The 24,469-nt window shown below is 40.1% G+C and overlaps 1 protein-coding gene across 4 annotated transcripts in view; it reads right to left on the bottom strand.

The window, feature by feature from the left end:
- Positions 1–24,469, bottom strand: part of oxr1a (oxidation resistance 1a) — a 178,054-nt gene that overhangs the window by 49,262 nt on the left and 104,323 nt on the right. For all 4 annotated transcript variants that reach the window (XM_032557795.1, XM_032557793.1, XM_032557794.1 and 1 more), the window contains one exon: positions 3,266–3,348. In XM_032557795.1, coding sequence (XP_032413686.1) covers positions 3,266–3,348 — 83 coding nt within the window. The remainder of the gene's footprint in view (positions 1–3,265; positions 3,349–24,469) is intronic.

Raw genomic sequence — 24,469 nt, 5'->3', positions numbered from 1 at the left:
ATTGCAGATCATTGCAACAGTGATGACATCTTTGAGGTTTTCCCAATGCTTCTAGTTATTTTGCTGATAGTCTCCCAGATTTGACTTAGGAGCCTTAGAGGGTGTTAAAATCGAATGTCCAGGTTGTGATCTATTAGGCTAAAAAGTAGTTTGTTTTGGTCACATGGATTGCAACCAAGAAATCTGAGCATACAAGACTCAAGTATGCCATGCCCTAAGCATCAATATAGTTGAGTTTTGAATAACAGCGTTTGTACAAAAGCAAAATATTCCATCCTGACAGAAGAAAGTTCTGTGCAACAAAGTTTCAACTGAAAGAACAACAGTTCAGAAAATGTACAATTTGAGGTTCATACAGCCACTTTGACTTTTTAGCCTGATCTGAACAAAAATGAAAGCTTAACTCAAGGAACTGTGGCATAGATTGAGTAGTCTAAACTTTCTTGATAAAATTATGTGATCTTTGGATTTAAGCTAATCCCAAAGATCTGTTTGTTTAGAGTGGCTTGGGTTTTCAGATTGATGGGAAAATACTGAATATTCACACAGAAATATAACTCACTGAATAGGAAACAATTCAACTTCAAACACTCATGTGTGGCATGAAGCAGGCACTTGGAAATGCAGCAATATTTTCAGATTGCTGAAAATATAGACGGAACGCAACTTCCGTCTTCACAAAATACAAACAAGAATGGAGTGGCATCGGATTTTAGCAGTTGTAGGATTTCTCTTTTGTGTTTGGTAAAAGACCACAAGTCATTTCTCCCTCTAGCACTAGACTCGCGCGTTTGTTTTGGTTGTATTTAACCTGAATGCCTTGTGCTACAGTCTACGTCCTGCTTTGGAGCCGTCTTCTTTCAACTAAGAGTTTACATATGCATTCGAACCGCGCCAGAGTTTTCTGCAACCGAACCGAGATCTAGGTTTCTAGGTGGATCAATGTTTGCTTTTTTGGTCTGTATCAGACTTCGATTATGCATCCACACCTCTCAAACAAACTGTACTTTCTAGGCAAATGAACTAGAGGTCGATTAAAGCAGACTCTGTTGCAGTTTTAAACAACTAGATCTCATTTTACCCAATCGCTAACATTTGGCTGTAATGTTTGTAACGTTCCAGCTTGATCGTGAAGAAAGTTACTTACTCGAAGCTGTGTGCATCATTGTTCACAACACCTCCTTCTGTTTGTTGATTGTCCCGGATGAAAGTCATCATGAGAAATTGAGTTCAATGGGAGAAATCCCAGATGAAGCACTGAAGGGAGATGAGAATCGAGTGGAATTGGGTAGAAAGCTTAAGGCAACGGCTAGGCAAAGTCCATACAGACCAGGGTTGAGGCCTGGTCTTCCTGTAAGGTAACTGTCTAATAAAGGTCAACTCTGTTAAAACAATGTATAACTTTCATTGTATATTAAACTAAGAAAAGCATTCTGGCTTTGAACACATATACTAAGCCCCAGCTTGTCCTCATACAGTATGAGTCAATTTGGAGCGCTGTGGGAGATCCAAATCACCAACGGGAGCCTAAAGAATCCATGGTGTGACAGAACAGGGAACAAATCCAGGTTGTTCCCTGACACTTGAAACTCTCTTTAATTGGATGCAGGTCAGCTAATAGCTCAGACCAGAGCTGAATGGACTGGTGTTATCAGTGACTAGGCAGATAGGCTGCAGCTGCACAGGTTATTTCTCAATACAAAAAAAAAGGGAAAGAAAAGCCGGCGTGTGAGCTAAAGCAGCGATCGAGGGGGGGGTGGGGTGGAGGGATGGAGGGAGATGGCATCGATAAGGCAGCCACGAGAGGAAATTCTCCTTTTTCCTGTGGACACCAGGCGTTATTTATAAACTTATCTGCTGTCGAGCGAAATCAGGAAACGTTGGCGGCAGCGGCGGCAGTCGCCCCCATCCCCCATGACCCCCTCCTGTGCGGAAGATGAGTTTTAGATAAAGCTACTCCTCGATCAATGGGACTCGGTCATACCCTGAGCACCTTCACACCGCGTGCCGCTGCAGCAACGTGTCGAGTCGCAGGAACGAAATCATTGGCGGAGCTCCATCCATCCATCACAATACCAGTAATCTAGAGGAGGGCAACACGGGGGGAGACAGAGAGGGATGGCCGACCAGAACGGGATTAGTATGCCATATGAATTCTGGCCTCTCCCGTATGTTTGCTAGCCATCAGCGTTTCTGTCCGTCCGGCAGACTCTGCTCCCCTGCGTGTGTCGGGGATGTGACTCAGAGTTGAGAGTGAAGGAAATGTGCCGGAATGGTGGAGGCTGTTGGAACCCAGGCAAGGTAAACAAGGAGGGTGTCAATCAGCAGGACTGGGGAATGACTGACAGGCTTGGCAGGGTGGTAGAAGGTGGAGGTGCTGCTGGGTCGATTTTAGGGATTTAACGAAATGACAACACAACCCCATTGCTCCCTCCCTTCTTTCACTCCCTTCCTTCCTCTTGTCTTTTCGCTCCGCGGAGACGCGTTGCTGCCACTCTCGGTGGTTGTCACGGAGAAAAGAGGTGGGAAAACGCCGTCTGACTGCAGTTGGGTTTGAGGGTCATTTGAAGAACATAAGCAGGGAAGGTGGAAGTAGAGAGAGAGCTCTGTTTTCAGTTCATGCCTGGGAACAGGAGTCCTCTCTCTCTCTCTCTCTCTCTCTACCCCCTCCCTCCCCTTTTGCCACACAACAGCTAAATCAATAGAAATGACAACACAGTTGGAAGGTCATTCGCGAGACCGAGCGATCTCTGTGGTGGAATGTTTGCCGCTGTGCCGCCAAGGGGAGTGAGACGAAAAACAAATCTGCATCCCGCCAGCGCTTCCTGCCTGTGCGTCCTGCTCCGGGTCCAGCTGGAAGACCCAACAAAACTGTCACATTTCCTCCCCCATACCCACCAACACCAACCCCGTCTCCTTCCCAAACATCAACATGCAAAATGGAGATGAACGTCGACTTGCCAAACAGGATGCACGTTCTAAGCCTTGTTTACACACACACACGCCCGCATGCACACACATGCACACATCCCTTTATGTAAACAGTTCAGGAATGAGGCACACGTGTTAGGCAACGAAAATCTATAAAATACTTCTTGTCAGACAGTTCCTGCATGTTTCTTGCTGCATGTTTTATACTGCTGGGGTCGCTCAAAGCTGCAGGAGCCAGTAGCAGCTGCTATTACTGCTGCTGCACAGAAAAGGCACAAGGAAGACTGGAGGTACATTAACACGCAGCGCTCCGAGTTTTCTGCACGTTACTCACAGAATATTCGATGGTCCCTTTGGGTCTCTGGAACGACATGCGCCTCCCATCCTTCTTTTCTGGAGTCTTCTTCTGGCCGGTATCTGAAAGCAAACGAGGCAAGGTGCGCATTACATTCATGTTCCTCTCTCCCCCAGCTTGTCACAAGCTGCTGTTTCCCAGCCCCGTGGGTAGACAGCTCATTCGTCAACAGCGAGCGGGCGAGCCAGCCAGCGATACGAGCTGCGAGCGAGCGCCGGACCCCTCTCTCTCTCTTTCTTTCTTGCTGGTTCTTGCTTTGCTTCTATCCAGCTCTCTCTCTATCGCGCTGTCCTCCCCTCGCTCTGCCTTCCTTCCTCCTCCCTCTTCTCCTCTCCTAGCCCAGCACATAGCGGGCCGACGGCCGTTGAAAGCAGTGCACCTTGCCTTCCGCCCCCGGTCGCCTGTCCCAGCTGAAACAGACCAGGCTGACCTCCATCGGGGGAAAGGAGGGGAAAAGATTCAGATGGGAAGAGGGGTACGCTACAGCTGGGGAAGGGAAGAAGAAGAAGCAAAGTGGGGACTGAACCAGAGAGAGGAAGGAGGATGTTTGAGGTTGTAGGGGAGGGTTCAGTGCTATACGTGCTGCTTGGGTAATGGAGGAACGATCCAGGAAAGCAGTTAATGAAGAAGTGGGCTGTAGGTGTTGGAAGAGGTGATGCTTTAAAAAGAAATCAAATGGATTTTGATATCAGGATTAATCACGAGTAATTATGATTAATCGGAATAAATTTTGGTTAATCACGATTAATCAAACTAAACTGTGGTTAATTGCAATAAGTTGTGATTAATCGCAATTACTTAAATATTTGTCAGCTAATTTACAAATCAATTAATTGGTAACTATACAACCTGAAAAAAGGGCATAAAGTTCAACAGATTTAGAGCAGTAATTAAGCTAAAATTGAACAAAACTCTTATACATAATACATTTAAATTCAAGTTTTCTTTTAAAAAATGGGACAATATGGTTTAACCAACGTTTATATGCAAATACATATCATAGCCAGGTGGAAAATTTTCATCTCTAGTCCAACTGGCAGGTTGATGTGAAAGCACATTTTGCATCTGAGATAATAATAATAATAACAACAACAAAAAAAAGGTTCATGGTCTGTTCTGTTAGGGTGGGCATTTGTTACATAGTTTATTTGATTTATTTTATTCTTTAGTAATGTAGTGTTGTTTCAATAAATTTAAATTGATGTTAAAAATTTCATTTTCAATAAAATTTACTTTTTTCTCCAATGTTTCTTCCACAAGAGCGTTAATAAATGTCAGTAAAGTCCAAAATATGGTTAAATGCAGTTACTGTGTGCAACTCAGTGATGACATAATTCTCACTTGTAATTAAGAAAAATAATCGATTGCTAAAACAATGATTAGCTGCAGCATTAGTTAAGTGCCTTGCTCAAGGGCATATCCACATGTGGCGAGGAGGAAGCTGGAATCCAACCCAGAACTGACGGACAGCAAGATGGCTACTCTTCCTGCTTCATCTGATTAATCATCAAAAGAATCAGTTGCAAAAATCGTTGTTGGTAGCTTCCCTAAAATTAAACTAGAGCTTTCATTTTCATCCAACTCCTAAAGAATTGACTCTTATCTTCTCTTGTGAATCTTCTCTTCTGTAAAAGTGAAGGTGAATGTTTGGAGAGGGGTGAGAGAATAAGAGCAGCTGACGTTTGGGATGATATAAAAGGCGAAGAATGAGGGCCTGCAGATGATAAATGGGTTAATGACGAGAGAAGATGATAGAGGCGGGCTTATGGAGTAGGAAAATTGAGATGAAGGAGGGGGGGATGGATGGAATATTGAAAGTCATGAGAAGAAAGACTGAAGCAAAAGATGGGCCAGAAGATAAAAGAAACCGCAAAGAGACTTCTGGGAATGGAGAAGCTTTTCCCAAGGGACTGGCTTTGGTCCATGGCTTCTACTAAAGGAGAATTTGTCTTAAGGAATAATATACAGTACAGACCAAAAGTTTGGACACAACTGTGTGTCCAAACTTTTGGTCTGTACTGTAGGTCAGGACATCCCAGATACAAAGTACTGGCCACTCAGTTCATGACCACTGGCCCACAGCCCTGCCTTCTTCTGCCAATCTTTAAGAATTCCCTTTATTTGCCACTTGTTTCAGGCTCCACATATATATATATATATATATATACATATATATATATATATATATATATATATATATATATATACATATATATATATATATATATATACATATATATATATATATATATATATATATATATATATATATATATATATATATATATATATATATGGCTCAAAAACATGACTCATACACCAGTGCTGCTATTTCTGGGACTTGGGACTGCCTGGCAGAGAATGAGAAAGAGAGGAAGGGATCAGAGCTGATTCAGGTGTTATCAGAGATGTTAAAATACCGGGGGCTTACTTTCCTAAAATCAACACTGGAGCATCATTAGAGCTGGATCATCACTGGTAAACGGTCAACATTTTCACTATTCTTTTTTTCTTCACGTTAGCTGACTTTTTGACTTTGCATATTTTCTTTTCTAAGGGTTTTCATGACATTTTAAAATCTGTTCAGTAATTTGTGGATGTTTATTACACAACCGTCATCCAAGCAGACCAGATGGTTGACAGCTAATCACTTTGGAGCGTGCATCTATTTCACCCCTTAGACATGCAAAGCTAATTGACAAAGTTTTAAACATGTGAGCACAATAGCAAACAGTTTCTTACTTGCTAAAACAAAGTGCTAACCTGAACTAACCCTAACGTCTTTCAGAATATAGAAAAAAACTAAATGCATCTGTACACAGAAAGACTGACTATAAATTTAAAAATTTTGACCAATCTGGAATTTCTTTATAAAAGGAATTGCAGGATGTCCAGATCCAAACCGATACATCAGATTGAGGTCCCAATCATCTTTACCGATCCCTGACTGAACTGATCTCCCAGAAACTTGTTTTTAACTGTATCATGTATTTCGTTAATCTAAAAAATCTGACTTCTTCTTGACAATCTAAATGGTTTTCACTTACTGAACATTGGGCTCTCATATCCCCATGCAACCTTGGAGTTCAGGGTATTTAGAGACAATAACTGAGACTGAACAATTTGGGATAATCAGGTGGTGCACCGACTTGGTAATTTTCATCTAAATTACTAATTTTGCTAATAATTGCTGTAAGTAATTATTTATTGTTACTCATAGCCAAACCAGTCCCTAATGTTGCAAAAAAAAAAAAAACTGCTTAGCTCATTGCTTCTTACTTATCTACCAAATATCAAATATTTACCTGAGCATATGTATTTACCTCACTAATACATTATTTAGATACATAATTGTAATACATTTCATGAATAAATGCACTTTGAAGGCGGGTTACTTTGCACTGTGGCTGCTTATTTCTCTGTGTAATAAGATATTCATTTTAACTTTAAATAGCTTGTAGCAGTATGAATATTTTGTGTTAAACACACAGTGTATGCACAAACCGTGAGTATTTGCCAAATCAATTATTCAGCATCCAAATGAAAACCTTGGAAGAATGATTGCTTTCCGGAAGAAAATACATAGCAGGGCTGCCGATTGGGAATGATCGGTTTTGTGTTGCTATTTGGAGACGACGCGTCACATCTCTGATTTCACGCCGCCTTATTCCGAAATATAATCTGAGCGAGTCTTTTGTTTAACTGCGGGTCATTCCAGTGCAGCGGATAGCAACTTCCAGCCCAACTTAACGCTTTTGTTCTCACCGCAAACACAGCTTTTAACATGAAGCGCGCTCTACTTAAGTGGGAGATAATTTCAAAAAAAGCTGAAATAACAGAGTAGGGGCAGCGGGAGGAAGCAGGCTGAAAAGAGCCAGACAGATGGGCAGTGCAGGAGAAAAGCAGATATGCATTAGCAGCAGGGGTGATGGAACATGGTGATTCTGTGAATGGTCTGCAATTAAAAACTGACCCACAGAAGAAATTTGCGTTTTTTTTCCAGGCACGCTGCAGAGCACAGAAATAGCCTCTTGAAGTAGAAACAGCTCAGGTTTGTTGTTGCTTGAAAGGAAAACCTGTTGCACTGCTTCCCCCACCCCAAAAGTTTACACACAGCTTCAGCTATTACAGCTAGAAAAACTACTTAACAGGTTTGAAGTCTGGTTTTAGTGATGAAGTCAGACCTGAACCTTCAGAAACACATAAACACAGTTACAAAGTCAGCCTTCTATCACCTCAAGAACATTTACAGGATTTATTTATTTTATTTCAAGCAGACAATAAACATTAAAAACAGAAAAAAAAAATCACTCATCGGGATGCAATTTTACAAAATTTGTTCGAAAAGGAGCAGGTAGAAAATACAACATCTTATGATAACCTGCATATATAAAACTCATTAACTTACAAACATTTAAATCTCCCTGCACTAGATAAACTCTTAAATTATTTCCACGTTGAATCACACTTAAACCTCATTTTTGTCATCCTTGAATGTACAATAAAGACAGCTACAAAGTCAATCTTCCATCAGCTGAAGAACATTTCCTGGATTAAAGCACTAATGTCCCAGCAAGATCTAGGATGTTCATGTTTAGTTGCACTGATTAATGCAACAGTACTTCTGTTAGTTTATAAATCAATGAACAGCTCAGCACCACAGTACATTAAAGATCTGCTGCTGTTGTATCAGTTCTGCTCTGCATCCCCAGAACCAGAACTAAACATGGAAAAGCAGCATTCAGCTTCTATGCACCACAAATCTGGAACAAACTTCCAGAAAACTGAAAAACTGCTGAAACAGTTTTGCATAAATTAAGGCTAAAACCCCACCTGTTTACAGCTGCCTCTGTTTCGTAATACATGGAAAATTGCTAAATATATACAGTTTGTTGCCTATTTGCTTGATGATTTTGTTGACAAAATGTAATGTTTATTACTTATGTCATAACTGGAAACTGTATTGTTTTTAAGGTGTAAAGTGCTTTGAACTGATTTGTTGCTGAAATGTGCTGCAAATAAATCTGCCTTTTTTTGTTTTTAAAGAAAAAATCTTAAATTTTTCATGAAGGCCAAAGCATTTTTTTTTTCTAGGTAGACAAAGAAAACTTTGACTGTCACCAAATAAGGGTCACTGAATTGAATAATTAAATGATTTAGTGTCTGAATTAGGGTCACAGCATAGTGCCCCCTTTGAGTGCAAGCAAAGAATCTGATGTCGGGAATAGGAGATGAAAACTAATTTCTATTACAATATGTTGATCACACTGAGTCAGGTTGTGGTTCTGCTGCAGGTTTCTTCCTGTCTGCAAGCTCAAAATGAGGGATTACTGCAAAGTCAACAACTAGATACAAGCAACTGTCCACTGACTCCATGCAATCTGCAGGGTTCCAGGAGCAAATGATGACATCAGCAGATAATTTTGTTGAATTTCTTTTACATTTAATGACCGGCACATGAACACAGCTTGTACCCACCGCCACCGTATGCCATGCATCACAATCACACGACACAATTCACTCGAAATGCCAAAGTCAGAAGCAACTGGAGTATGCAGAGGCCACACAGGACATGCACGATGAAATGCGCCGCTGGCTGACGGCAGTCTTGATAATGCAGTTATATTCGCTCAACCACACAGTGGGTAAGAAAAAAAACAAAAAAGATAAATCTTTACAGAGGTGAACGGAACTCCCTAGTTATCCAATTTGTTGCTCACTGGAGTAAAACAACAGTTTCTCCGGCTGGCGTTGAGCCGTTTTTTACTGTTGTCGTTTCCAATAAAAGCCTCTCTGAGTGGCTCGTTAGCGGCTGAATTACAAGAAGGGGGGGAGGGGAGGTCAACTGTGAGAGGGAGGCTTTGAGACTGGGACAGAAGCTGAAAGAAGCTGCTGTGTGTCAGGGAAAACAAAGGCCGGCTCTCATCAAGCTGGACGGGTTTCATCACAATCCAACAGCTCACTTCTCACTCACTGATACGATCCTGGTTTAGAATCTGTAACAGGATCTTTAAAAAAGTGAGAAATCTAATGTTCGATTTGATGTTTTCAAAATGTACTTTTATCAAAGAGTGATCTCAACAACACAAATCAGATTCAGACAGCACAGGCAAAATTAATTTAAGACTGTATACTGTTACACTGTATTCATTACAGTTATTGAAGATAAATCAGGATCTTACCAATCAGATATTAATATCTGTATCGGTGGGGAAATTGAAAAAAATTCTATATCAGGTATCAGTGACATAAGGACAGTCCAATTCAGTCCAATTCTAGGCTTCCTGCTCTAAGCGACATCATGCTTTAAGATTTATTTTACATTGGCTGATATAGTCCTAATTCCACTGACTGAACAAATTATAGCTGTGTTTTTGTTTAATTTTGTTTTTTAAATGATTGACAACCCTGACCATCCACTTCAAGAGACTGTCTTAGAAAACCAGAGCGTCTGTAGTCAGGGGCTTCTTTAAATTCGCTGTAACACAGACTGCTACAGGATATTTTTCCTGTCCACAGCCATCAACATCTACAGTAACTCTCTGAAGAATTCTGAATTAATAGGAGTTACAACGACATTTAATTTCTATTTGGGATCAATATAGTATTTTTGAATCTGAACTGAATTTGAATTTTCCATGTCTGACCAAGCTTGTGAAGCTATTGGGAGTATTTCAGTGTGATGCACTGGTGCAGAGTTATCAAATAAATTTGTAATTAAGTACATTTCTGTCTGCTTAAAAAAGGGGATGTTTTAAGTCAATTCAGCTGTTTTTCTGTCTCAGATGGGTAAACTAAACCTCAGATATCTGCATCAGTATCCGAAGTGAACAGAGTGGATCGGTGCATCGCTGATCAGAATCAGCTGAAATCAGAATCAGCTGAAATCAGTTTTTACAGTTATTAACTACTGATAATTTGAATAATACTAAGCATGACAAATAATAATAATAAAAAAATCCTCCTTTGTTTTGTAGCCATGGAATCTGCTGAGCATGAATCACGGCAGCTAAATATACAGCCCCCCCTTCGCTTTGTAAACAGCCATGAAAACCTCAAGCAGGCGACTTCATGACAAACATTCCCTTTTGGGTCTGATAGAATACACAAGCAGCCAATTTCCCCGCGCTGCCTTGTTTCCCCTGCCTCCTGGCTGTATCCAGCCAGCCTTCCCCAGATGATATTTTTAGAATTCCTCCCCTTTAAACAGCAGAGAAAAGCTCTGCACCACAGCCGTGCTGAACAGGTGCTAAACAACTTTGCTGAGAACAAATGGAGGCTTCTCTCCGAAGTTTGCAATCCAGGCAGGGACAGTGGTGAGCTCCTCTGTGCCCGAGGAAGGCAGGATCTGGTTTGTGGACTTCAGTGTCATCAAAATCAACCTAGACATTTTCTTCATCAACATTTTTGAAGAAACAATGTTGATGTTTGTATGTGTCCAGAATGTATGCGTCCATACATTCTGGATACAAACTATTTAGTCTTTTACCTTCAGGTCGGCGTTACACAGCACCATTTGTGAAAGCCAACCGCTATAGACAGAGTTTCCACTCCCAGGCTATTGTGGAACCAAAAAAAGCATATTTGCATGATTATAACCTGTGATTTTAACACAATATTTTTTGATCCGCGTGATCAATCAATCAATCAATAAAATTTTATTTGTATAGCACATTTCAGCAACAAGGCATTTCAAAGTGCTTTACATCATTACATTATTACCTTTCTGGTAGAAACGCTATTTAGGCCCATTCTATTCCTTCCATCTTATTTAACATGACCTACAGCTACAGGTGTTTGCTTTCCTCAGACAGGAAGAGGAGGGGGGAGCTTGGCTCTAGAGACCCCAGGAAACAAGCTTTGCCTTCAGCATCTAATGCTATTAAAGGTGGTGAACAGCAGCAGCCCTGCCGGCACAGTTTATGATTGCCTGTAAAAAACAGGGACCCTTAAGCCACGTATATATAAAAAAAAACATAAAAAAAAAAAAACTGAATTAGCTCACCATTAAGTTCAATCCCAAATCCAATCCAGCGCAGGTAGAGCAATAACAGCCCTGCTTCACAACACAAAAAACATCATGGCTTCACCGTTTATTCCTGAGAAGACGTCAGAGGATAAATGGCGTGCTCCAGCGTTTATTGGTTTAAAAAATGTTGGATAAAAGTGTGAGGCAGGGCATGAATCGGACATCACACATTTACTGCGTGTCCACTTGGTTTTTAGTAGCGATTTAATGAGCATTTAAAGCATTTACAACTGTAATGTCATTCAACTGGGAGACCTGATGAGACATTCAATCTAATTTTGCTGCTGGTGTTAAAACCTGGGTAGATGAAACATGTTTCTATACTTCACATGTGGCTCCAGTCCAACACAACCAGCTCTGTCAATAACGTGCTTCCATTTAAAAGGCTGCGGCTGGAATATTTTACACCACCAGATCACAATAAAAGCAAAGCAGCGATGCTTTTCTATAAACTTTGCAAAACCGTAAATATCTCCCAAGGTGCAGGAAAGCAATTACACATATGAATGCTCCAATTATCTCTTGTGCTGCGGCGTGAAAATATAAACGCAATGTATCACACTAACAAGAGCAAATAATTGTCGTTATTGATAGCCTCGGAGAGCTTTTGAGCGTGACCTAAAGGAAGGAAAGGGCAAAATGTGTTCAATAAAATGAAGACACGAATACAGTGGTGCAGCTGTAAAGCAGCAGCTGTTAGAAGCAGCAGTATTTCCTGGTAGTGAGCGACGTCGTGGTGGAGCCGTCTACTGAAGCACAGGGAATCACAGGGAGACAGGAAGCCGCAGTTTGCCAACAGTTTCAGGACTCCTCAGCTCCACGTTACAGAGCCAGCCCACACAGAGCGCCACTCGGCTTTTATTAGAAACTTTGCTGAGTTGCACTTTTTGTGTGTGGCGAAGTATGAGCGGGATCCCGCGTCAGAACAGGAGGAACTGGATCTGCCCCGTTCCCTCATTAAAGCTCTTCCCCTGTCAACTAATCTCACTCCCGTTGCGTTCCTGGCTTACTTCTTTTTTACACAGCTAGTTGAGCTTTGTTTCTGTAGCACCTTTTTTCCAGAAAATCATTTACATGCACAAAAGTAAACATTTTTTAAAACATGAAATTGAAGCATGAAGGAATGGATCAATGTAGATGTACGTATTAATATTGCTATTTTGGACAAAAAAACAATAATCATCAATATTAGATATATTTCCTTTTTGACAACCATGAAAAAAAAAAAACACGACCAGACTTATCACATCACTACCATTATCAGATGTCCAAACCAATCCCACATGACCAACCCACCTCCAGACACACACAGCAACAGGGCGTAAATAAAAACTGGTTAATACTGACCAAGTTTTACTTATCTGACCGATACAGTTTTGTTAAAAAATGGCTACATCAGTCAATAAAGATGTTAAAGCAGAGAACACAAATACGAGAAGAAACTGTGGGGGAAAAAAAGAAGTTCAATTTAAAAATCTGTTTTTACATTTTCCAATCACGTAGAAAATCTCAGAGGCGGATTTTACGGCGGAAGATTCACTTTTTTAAGCTACCCAATAAGGGCTCCAAGTAAAGTAAAAAAAAAAGTTAAGTGTATAAATTAACATGTTAGCAATGCTAATAGACAGGAGGGACCTTAACATAAGAAAATTACAGCTTTGGAGTCTTTTTCTCTCTATTGGTTTTTCTGTTAAAGTCCACAAACTATCGCCATTGCTTCTTCCCAGTCGGCCATGTTTGTTTACCCTGAACTCACGTTTGGTCTTGAGAGGTTTTGTGAGATTTCCCATCTCAAATTTGAATGTTGGTGAGTGAAATCGGTTTAGGTGTGGCTACAACAACACACACTGTATGACCAAACCTGTTATACCTTAGATTTTTTTAATTGTCACTTGGGAGGTCTCTCAGGTTTTGAAAATCGGGCAATAAGTTTGAAATCTTGCCGCGTGAACCGGGCATAACGGGAAGTCTCAATGTTCCACAGTGAATTCAAACTAAGCTGACTAAAATTTATATCGCCGTTGGAAACTGTCCACAAATCTTCAACTTTGGATTTATGCTGTTTTAGTGAAATTACAGAAAAAGACTGCAATCAAACACCATCCCCAGATTGATCGTCTCTGTGCATTGTTAACTGTGCCATGCAAACCTTTATTACTCACTCTCTGTTCTTCCTACGTTTCAAACACAAACATCTCACCCAAAAAATGAGACAAGCGCAGGCGGCAGCACACAGACAGAAACAGGAGACCCAGACTTGAACTGGAACCCCAAGGAGTTCCTTTCAAGTACAATCTTAACCAGTTCTTCCCAGCCGTTTTTGTTGGGAGACATCCTACTTTTTGAGCAAATTAGCTTACATTCACGTCATTTATTCATTGGTAATATATTTTTATAAAACCTAGCAGATTTAACATTTCACAGCAGTTTCCATTCCCCATCTCTAATTATATGACGGGAAGTTGGCAGCGACACGATGAATGAGAGAATAACCTGAAACTCTGTCAGGCTCACTACAACAGCTTGTCCTCCATAATTAAAAACTTTTGTCATCATCCTGCTGGAAAATGTTCCTTCCATATTGAACCACGGTGAATCATAGTGAATCACACCGGATTACTGAATCAGCCTGAAGTACAAAACGTGAAAACATTGGAAAAACAGGACATCGTCTCCTGGAGAAGCATGTTGTATGTCAGAGTATACAGACTACACGGTGGCTGGACTTTATCTAACTAACTGTCATTCCGGCTTCTACTTAATGTCTGGGCTCTGCCCTCTGGTCTCATTGTGTTAAGCAGAGGAGGCTATTTTAATTAAAAATGCATCAGTGAACAGTTTATGCAAACTTCTTTAATTTACTTAATGGAAATGATTTTACTTTTATGAACAAACATCAGAGCCAGACAAATTTTCCTCCAGACTTAATAATAATCATTTAGTGATTTATTACATTGTACATCTGCAAATCACATTAAGAGCCTCATTGGTGCTGAAGTGGAACAAACCACCACTTAGTCTACCATCATTTGCAGCCCTTTTAATTCAGTTCTGTTACAACAAGGAGTTTTGAAGGCTGACTTTTATTGAAGCAGGTATGCGACAGACAGTGGATTTAAAACAATCTCAGTATCAGTAGCCATTATGTACAGGATTGAGGTTAGCTCAGTATAAAAACATGACTTTGCTTATACTGTGAATACTTGAGATGCCCTCTAACAACACTTACAACTGTCTGTTTTAATAGTTCAAACACTAAATATACCTTAGTATGAATTAATACGCACAGTGGAAACCATCTTGAAACTATCGCAGAAGCTAATATCCACTCTCTTCGTTAGATCCGCTCTTAGAGTTACAGCCATTCATCATCAAGGAAAAATACCAGGATTGGTTTGGAAATACCAGCAAATAGCATATCAAGTAGCATTGTGTCTAGCTATTGCAGCCTCGCAACCTGCATTTTAATTCAAATATTTTAGATGTGCTCTACGAAAAAATCCACAAACAGGCAGGAGGTGTGAAGTAACCCGCAGGTGTAAAAGCAATTAACAAAAACAATGGTGGACAGCACTGTACTGTGTGTGCTACTTAGCCTGTTCAGCTTAATATAACTTCTGATAAGAAATTTATGTGACATTAACATTTGGTTAATCAGAAACTAATTACTGTTTTCTAAATAAGGTGAAAGCTACTGAGTTGGAAGCTAAGGGTCAAAGCACATGCATGTTTCGACTACATGTTAAAATCACAGTGCCACCTAGCGCCCTCGCATTACCACTATAGCAGATTTAATGCGTCTTCATAGTGCCGTCTAAACATGGAACTTTTTCCCACTCAACATCTGAAAATATTCTGTTTCCAGAGTATTTTGTTTTGTGTAAAAACAGTTAAGTGAATCTGCAAAGAATATTAGGCTGTTCAAATTAATGGCAGGTGGTAATTGATGTTGCCATTACTGTCTCATTTGTGCCATAGTGTTGATGATAAAAATGGGTATTTCATTTATTTTCAAGAAACCTGAACTGCATTTGATCATCTATCATTGACAACATAAAATACTTAAGACTGGTCAAACTTGAATTTCATTTTCCTACTTCGAACCCTGATTCTTTGAAGATTGGGAATTTGTGGCACCTTTATTGTCTTTTGGTGGAATCACCTTAAAATGAGCCATAGCAGTGATAAATACAGAGTAGTCAAACGGGATCAAAGTATTTTACACTGATTACAGATTCTTTAAAACTGAAGCTGCACAATATATCGCAAACCTGGCCTGATCTCACTCTTGTGAACCCGGTGCATCGCCTCGTCTCACAAACTGGATGCATCGTTGCTGAGTCGTCACTGTTAAAATGGAGACTGACCTGCGCTGAGGTGTGTCATGATAGCGTTCTGCAACATTAATATTCTTAACATGTACATGACTGTTTTCATGGTGACAACCCTACTAACATGTACATGACTGTTTCCATGGTGACAAACCTACTACAGACTAAATGGCAAAAATATTATTGGGTGAAAAAGCTGCAATTGAGAAACATTTTTCAGCAGAAGGCTTAGTTTGAGAGGGAAAGTCAAATAGAGAGATGCTTAAGTACATCCATTTCTGCGTTTAGTTTCTTAATGTGTAATTTGGTCTTAAAACTGGAAGGCTTTTTCTGTTGTGCTTCAATGGTTGAATGTGGGGGGCACTGACACAGCAAAACCTCTACATATTGTGTTTACCAGAAGAGGCCAAAAGCAATTAGACGATTAACTGATTGGTTTACGAGAAGAAAATAATTCAGCTAGAACAGATAAGGAATTTTTGCAATTACAGAGGTTAATTAACAGGCGTCAATGCCTTTCCCTGGCTCCTTTAAAAAGAAAAGCAAAGCAACTTCTCTGTTCCAGCCATTGCAACGGTAAACACAGGCAGAGCCAAGCAGTATGGAGTAAGAACCGTGATATTGGACTGGGTGCCAAAAATATTTGTTTTAGAATAGATAGTAATAAGTCAAATGTATCAAAATTGTCATTTGGCTTCATGGGAGACCAACACAATCAAATTCACAAACACTCAGATCTACGTACAGGCTATGTTCATCCCAAATCCAACGTTTTTATCCAGTGGACCCCTGCCTATTTAAGAATTTGTCTGTAGAACATAACTCCATTTTTTTGTGGAAAATGTACCTATTTGTAGATTTTTTACCCCAAAATATTCAAAAGAAAATGGAGCAGAAATACTGAGATGCGATGGTACTATTTGCTGATGGTTGCTTTATCCTTTGGATATAATTGGCTATATCTCAAATAGTAATAATAAGGAAGACAATAGCTATTAAATTCTGCAGTAGTGCCAATACCATTTCCACTGTGCATATTAATACTTATTAAGGTATATTTGGTGTTTTAACTATCAAAATAGTCAGCTTTAAGCACCTTTAGAGGAGGTCTCATGTATTCAGGAAGCTGTGGGCCCTAACCCTCCTAAATGCAAATCACATTAAAAATGTTTGGGAAAAGAAATCATCTGAGGAAAATTGCCAAGGTCTTAATAATTATTTCTTAATCCAATTCAGAGACTCAAAACATGTTTTTTGTTTTCACTTTCTCATCAATAAAATATAATTTTACCTTTTATTTTTGTTAGGTGGTCAAAATATATTTTTTGGGGTTTTATGTTATACTTTCTCTTTTTTTATATAAATGTCTCTGGTGTTTACCCATTACGGGTCCAATTCCAAAGGCATTCTCTTACTTCTACATTTAATAAATTTTCACGGTACAAAATGTATGAGTTTTTTAACTTTATTTAACTTTTTTTTAATCAAAAGGAAAAAAGTCTTACTGATTAAGATTTAAGAGAAACAAATGCAATAACACAACACATGAGTATATAAAACAAGTATAACTGATGTTCAGAATAAGTAGTAGGAATAGAAACAGACCCTGTGAGTCTAAAAAACGGATTAATTAATTTATGACAAAGCCTCGCCAGTATCCATACTGAGTCAGATTAAAACCTACTTTGTATGTTGTGTATCTGGGATGCTAAGCAGCCACAACCAATTAGGAAAACTAAGAAGAAACAGGAGAATTTGGTCATGTTAAAGCCCACAGCCTCTTCCTCCTCACTGTATTATACATTCATCCTTTAGGCTTGCTAATTACACTGAGATCTGTCCAACCATTAGCTTTAAGGTTCTTGCATGTTGGGCAATAATTGTCTCCAAGTCAACAGTGAAGGTAAGTGTGTGACTTAATGTAGGATTCGATAAATGGCTGAGCTCTGTTTGCCATGATTTAGCTCAGTCAATAGCATCACTATCTCTATGCTATCTATACACTTGTACATCATGTACACTCATTTTTCAGTTTTTTCTCATTTCATCTTTACCATGACAACAAGCATCACTCGTGATGATTTGCCTTAAGCAATCAAAGACCAGCACTCGCAACTGTTTTAGGCACAGAATGAAGAAAATAATTGTTGCCTTGGCTTTGTCATAGAACGCCGCCACAAAGACAGGAAACAATAGTGTAGGGCTGTCAAAAACTTGTACAGTCTGCATTACAAAAGTGCATTTTGGCAGCAAGTCCTGATACTCGTCAGCAGCATCACAGCGGCAACGCTAACCTCTCAGGTTACAGCATGGATCAATAGCAGGAAAGTGATTACCTCAGCTCTGAAGAACAGTAACTCTGCATTATCAGGATTTATTGAGCTAAAAGCAAACAGTCTTGTTCTTAAGTCAAGATCTGAACAAGCTACCAGCCACAATGGCCAAATGTAGAGATATGGAGTCCAGTACTGAGGTCTAAAGCAAGGAGGGGTATGTGGGTCACCAAATACTTCACTTGAAGATTTCAGTGCTTAATGGTTGCCATCTTTTGATGTTTACTGCTGTGCAACTTTAGACTTGAGGGTGCATTCACACCAGCCCTGTTTAGTCCGCTTTAATCAAACTTTAGTTTGTTTGTCTAGAACGCCAAGTGGACTGGAAACCGCACCAAAAGCAGGAAGCAGACTATAGCGCAGGGCATTCTGGGTAAATACAACCAAACCAAACACTGAGCCAAGTGCTAGCGGGGGAAATGACAACAAAAGAGAAATAATACAACTGCTAAAATCTGACACCACTCCATTTTGGTTTACATTTACAAGAAAGATGCGCTCAGTGTCTTGTTCAGAGGTTTTCATGTCCTTTCCTTCAGCTGTTCTTGGTGCAGCGTCACTACTGGTGAAGGGGTCACCAGGTTGCTCGAAAGGTTGGGTTCATTTGACAGGAAAATGTTGAAACAAATGTTGAAATCTTGTTCCCCAGTCAAGCTCAGCCTATCTGAATATCAGGAGTGAGAACACCATGAATATTGATTAGTGTGTAACTGTATTGATTAGTGGTTTTATGAAGGTGTTCATAAGCAGATTTTGTTTAAATCTAGCAATTTGTGTTGATGTGTTATCTGGCTATCAGTTGTAGGCATAAGGTTTCCCAACCAGCCTTTAGTCAAATCAATGAAGAAAGCATTTTCTTTCAGTTGTAACCTCATACAAGTGGACCAAAATACATCATGTATTTATGGAAGTGGTGGGATCTCTAAGTTTTGAAGTATCCAATTAACGGTTGAATACTTGAATACCGATTGATTTGCGCATCTCTGGTTAAGGTTTGTCCAGAATTTTAATTGCTGTGGGAAGTGCAAACAGTAGGAGGATGTCGATGTTTCTAAAATATTTTGAGAAAATGCTGCTTCGGAAGCTGAAACACCACAACGCAATGCTACTTTGCACATTATTGGTTGCCGTTTGCAAAGGAACTAATTCTGTTGCACCATTTATTGTTCTTGGCGGTTATTGGCTGTAACTTCCTTAAATCCCAAGAGGAAGATTTGAGGAAGACTGTAGATAGATTCTAGTTACATTCTGTAGTAGGGCCATTGTTCCCATTGTGCGCATTAATGGATATAACGTCATATTTGGTTTTTGAACAATTAAATTAGGCAGTTACAAGCATTTTGAGGGGTATTCGTTGAGACGCCTCAACGAATACTTGTAATACCTCAATACTAGGGGACCCAGTCAGATGGGCATGGGTTGGAAGATAATTAGACTTTTCTAAATATTTTGAAAAACTGTGCACAGAAGAGCCAGCATTACTGAGGGGTTTTGGTAGAGAGAAATCTAAAAGAGCATAATTTATCCCCTTTTAAGTTATTTATTGTAGTGGTGTTAGTTACATCAAATCTCTAACGTATTTCTTTAAAGGGCAAAAACAAGAGAATCAGTAAAGTCTGTAATGCAATGTAACACACACGCCCACCCCCGCACGCACACACACACAGCAATTTCCATTTAGCTAGACAAGTCTGCTGAGATCAAGTGAAAAAATGGAGACAGTGTCTCTTCATATCCATCTGCATGGCTAACAACTGAGGAGGAGGGGGGATGAGGTCGGACATGTTTATGAACTGTCTGTTTTTCTTCATCTTCTTTTCCACATGCTAAAGTAGACTCCAACAAAACAAAAGACGACAAACAGAACTGCTTTTTCTTAAAGACTATTTACCGAATACTAAGTGAATGTTTGGCAATTTAGAGACAAACCAGACAATGAAGATTTCTGCCTAACTTTGCCAGATTTGTCAACCTTAAACATTTCTAATTTATTATAGGCATACCTGTATATTTATAGAGAAGAGATTTTTTAAAAAACTACCGTAAGTGTTGCTCATTTCCCCACGTAACCATTTCATACCTTTGGAGTTTTGGTCAGTTTAGCTCAACTTTAAAGAAAACATGAAGGACTCCCAGCTATCACTAAACTCTGCTAGTTGAGAAGATTAAGTCACAGTGGAGAAAAAAAACCATAAATAAGATACATAGCTGACTCTCTATTTAACTAAATGACATAAAACATTGTCAAGCTGAATGTAAACATTACTGCTACTGGAATAAACAAAGCTAAAGTCCAAATCTATTTGGATACAATTATAATCCTTCAATTTACAATAGCTCATAAAACTGTGATTTCAGGTTAAATAATATTTTCATAATATTTTAATGCTCCCTGACAAAGAATTTAGTCTCCAGAACAGAGAGATTTGAAAAACATTGTTCAAAGGGGCAGTATAATGTATTTCCCAGGAACATGGTGCCATTTTATAGCACAATCAATTAACTATGTTAGCTTCAGTTGCTAAAAATGCTATATATATATATATATATATATATATACTGTAGAATATGACTTTAAAAAATTGTACCTTGAAATTTACTGCCTTGAAATTGGGCCTCTGTCTCTTTAAAAACTCCTGCTCTTTCTGAAACTCTGGTTTCAGGAAGTCATCACAACATGGCTACACTATAAATCCTTTAACAATGTTTTTACCAGCTTGTCACTGAGAAGTAGCTCCTGTAATAAGTGCATCAGATGCACAGTTCCACCAGGTGTTTGCTAATTGCTGCTGGCTAGTCTGAAGGAGTTGACTGGGGGACTCTCAGAGGAGCTTCCGAGCTTCTGCCTCACAGAAGAAACTGGAAACTGCAGCTCTGAGGTGGAGTAGAACCTTGAAGGCGGTCCTAGGTCCATCCAGCCGTTTTGCACAGCTGAATGGTTGCCATGGGAGAATAAACAATTTCTCAAACATGCTTGAAAGAATCAAAGCAACACTCCTGGTGTGTTTTTGATAAGGGAATAACATAACATGAGGTAAAACTAAAAAAAGTCAATTTTACACAACACAACCCCTTTAAACCTTGTATTTTGTTTAGGCTGTAGTTGTGGGACAACTGTCAGTTATCCCACTTCACTGCAGAGATTAATAAAACCTTATCAAAGATGTCAAAACCAGCAGATAAAGTAAAAGCTCCAAGTAAAAACTGCACACACAGAAACTTTACGAGCAGCAGAGTCAATGCAAAACTTTGAAAAGAATCCCTCTGAAGGTAAAAATCACTTCCAGGCCTGCTTAGGACTGGTTTGGATTTCTGCATCATCCCAGTGAGGGAAATTACTACCTGCATGTTTACTGAGGCAGTGTGCCGAAGGGATGATGAAAGAAAAGCGCCTGAGTCACTCAGAACACGTCCTAATTACCTTCCCTTAACATCAGCTGTACCCGGCACACACGTCTAACGTTTTTTCAACGAAGAAAAAAAGCTGACGTGGAAATATCTGAAGACCGGCAATTACAGCATGAAGTGTGTAACGTTATTCGACTTGCAAACATCGAGGTCTCTCACAGCACGCCAAGAGAAGCTGTCAATTTTCTGCTTTCATCATACTGTACAAACTTCGCTAAAGCATCAATCATTTCGCTAGGGGAAACCGCCGACTTGTGTTTGCTGCCGATTCCTGCAACAAATGTCCTGAACGCATCACGAGTTCAACCTCTGGTCACAGTTCTAAGAGGTGCGTGAGAACAGGTGGTCCCTGTCGTTTTGCAGACCCCTCAGGGACGCTCGTCGCCGATGCCTCCCCTCGACGGAGACGTAAGCGGATCTTAGGAGTGCCTCGCAAAGGCGTGAGCGGGCTGCCTTTGGCTAACAAGAGCCGCTCAAGGACTTTTTGGAAATTAATGTGATTAAAATCCTCCATTACGACGGTGAGAGCGTTAGCAGATTGCGCTTTCTGAATCATCCTCATAATTGCGGCGGAGTCTGTCGTCGTCCTTAGGATGAGCGTGAACAGCTTCAAATGGGCGTACGCCCTCTGGGCCAGGAACGACTCAGAGGTGCAGGAGGAGCTCAATGTCAGGCGGATGTGGGGGATGAACCTGCTCTCTCTCGCAGAGGTGCCACTGAATCATCTCTTATTAATGGAAAGTACGGGTGCACAATGATCCATTTGGGTGATATCATAGCCTCTTAACTCAGCGAGCTTCACAAACTGGAGGTTATTTCTAGCAGGATAGATAAAAATGATGCTTGGCGAGCCAACTAGAGACGCACAGAAAATCTGGCTAGTGAGCAGAGCTGGAGGATTTGATCCTGGTGAGCAACTTAAAAATCCCAATCTTTTGACCAAGCAGCGAACACACCAGAGTGAGCTCTACAATACCAACTTTCTTCAGTGTGGAGGTTGTCGTCAAGAGCAATGAGCATTCACAAAAAACCCCAGTAAAAACAACCAGATTTGAGTGCATCGTACGTGAAATATAAAAGCCTACTAAATATGATATCACATGCACACTTTTATACTTTGCAGTGATTATTGAGATTTGATATATATTGAACGTCCAGCCCTCCACACAACACAAACTCCATGCATACACATTCTGACGTGTGTTTTTTTTTGGGTCTTCCAACTGAGAGTCACATGTAGATGATTACATCCGAGACAAAGCGGCTGATGGGCCAGACCTGCTGCGTCGCGCATTGTTTCTGTGACTGCAGGTCACATGCGTTTGCATGGCTTTCCATCTCATTCAAGGAGTTGCCACACAGCCTCCAGCTCTGCATGGGACATATGATAGAGCTGAAGGGAAAGGCAAACATGCACTTCTGTTTCTGCCTCTTATCTGGTCCTGATACGCCAGAACCCCTTTTTCCAACAGAGCTTAACATTCGACATGTTTCTGGAGCAAAACAACCAGAAAGCTGCCAAACAGCTGAAACACTGTGTTCTTTTAAATTAAGGCTTATTCCTGTTTGATTAGTAGGCCTGTCACAATAAGCAATAAATCAATTAGTCGCATGATTAGTTTAATTGAGCTCAATGATTCCAATCTGCATAATTTATCGTTTTTCTCTTTTCTTCCCCTTTTTCTTCTAAAAACTGGAGGATAAAAAAATCTTCATTCTGGTGTTTTGGTCTCAACTAGCCCTTTTTATGAAGGACGATTGTGTTTACAGAGACTTCATGATTACGTTTTTGTTGAAGTTTTTGTTCGATTTATTTTGGATATTTAAAATATCTTCCAGTTCCGGTGTTAAATGTTCATTAAAATTTAAAGTTAACTGACCTTTGAGAATGCAATGTTCTGCCATCAGATTCATATTACTTTAAAATGATCTCAAAACAACAATATTATCGTTTATCGCAATAGCTTCTGGGACAATTGACTCTCCAGCAAAACGTATCGTGTGTGTAGTAGTGTGTGTATCATTCATCAAAATATTTGATGTGAATTAGCTTCATGATTTTAATGACATTTGACAAATTGCAATGTTTCCTGCTTGTTTCATAATCGATGACTTTGAAGTCTTGTTGCTGAAATGGACTGTGCAAATAAACTTGACTTAGTGAATCTGCAAAAAAATCCAAGGTTGGCAAGCTGTAAATTTACAAGTTTCTTTTTTTCCATGATGTACAATGCTAACTTTGCAAAGTCTGTCAGAAAATTCTACTAAGGGGTGCTGTGGTGGCGCAGGGGCAAAGCACAACCCATGTATTGAGGAGGCCTTAGTCCTCGAGGCGGTGGTTGCAGGTTTGATTCCCGGCCTGGCGACATTTGCTGCACGTCTTCCCCCTCTCTCATTACCCTGTTTCCTGTCAAACTACTTTCAAATTAGAAGTCAACAAAACCTTTAAAAAAAGAAAATTCTATCAAAATGGATTTAAGGAAATTTACTGTCAAAATACAGTAAATTAGGTGCACTAATTTACTCATTTACCTAGCTCTATGTCCAACCGTGTCAGTGACGTGGTTTGTAACCTCTTCTACCTGACTTCTATTCTAGCTAGTCTCATTTGTTCCCACTGAGGGGCAGCAGCCCACGGTCTCAAACTGCTGCTGGAGAGGCGACAACAGGCGGAGGGACTGCTAATGAACCCCACTGCCGTCAGTGGCGTTTCAAGAGCAGCGGAGCATGCATCTGATTAATCTTTGTCCTAATTAGATCGAACAATTAACCTGTCCGCCACCGAGCCCTGAAGCCCGATGTCTCTGCTTGAGCCGAACTCCCCCCCATACCCCATCGGTACTTCAGAATGAGTCCTTACCCAGAAAGTTTTCACAGCAACCAATTAAAGCCGACTAATAGCGCGACGTCTTCAGTGTTCTACTCCCACAGGTCCGGGAGCTCTTCATGCCTTTAATTTCAATAACGCTCTTATTCTCCAATTTCGATTCAAAGCTAAGAAAATGCGCTGATGGGTCACATCAGACGATGAGTGTGAGAGGCCAAGTCTTCATTAACGTGGAGACGCTCCCTGATGTGAGAA

Source organism: Xiphophorus hellerii, chromosome 3, assembly GCF_003331165.1.
Source record: "Xiphophorus hellerii strain 12219 chromosome 3, Xiphophorus_hellerii-4.1, whole genome shotgun sequence".
In the NCBI taxonomy this organism is placed as follows: domain Eukaryota; kingdom Metazoa; phylum Chordata; class Actinopteri; order Cyprinodontiformes; family Poeciliidae; genus Xiphophorus; species Xiphophorus hellerii.
Note: the sequence above shows the minus strand (reverse complement) of the source record. Positions and strands in the feature narration are given on the sequence as shown.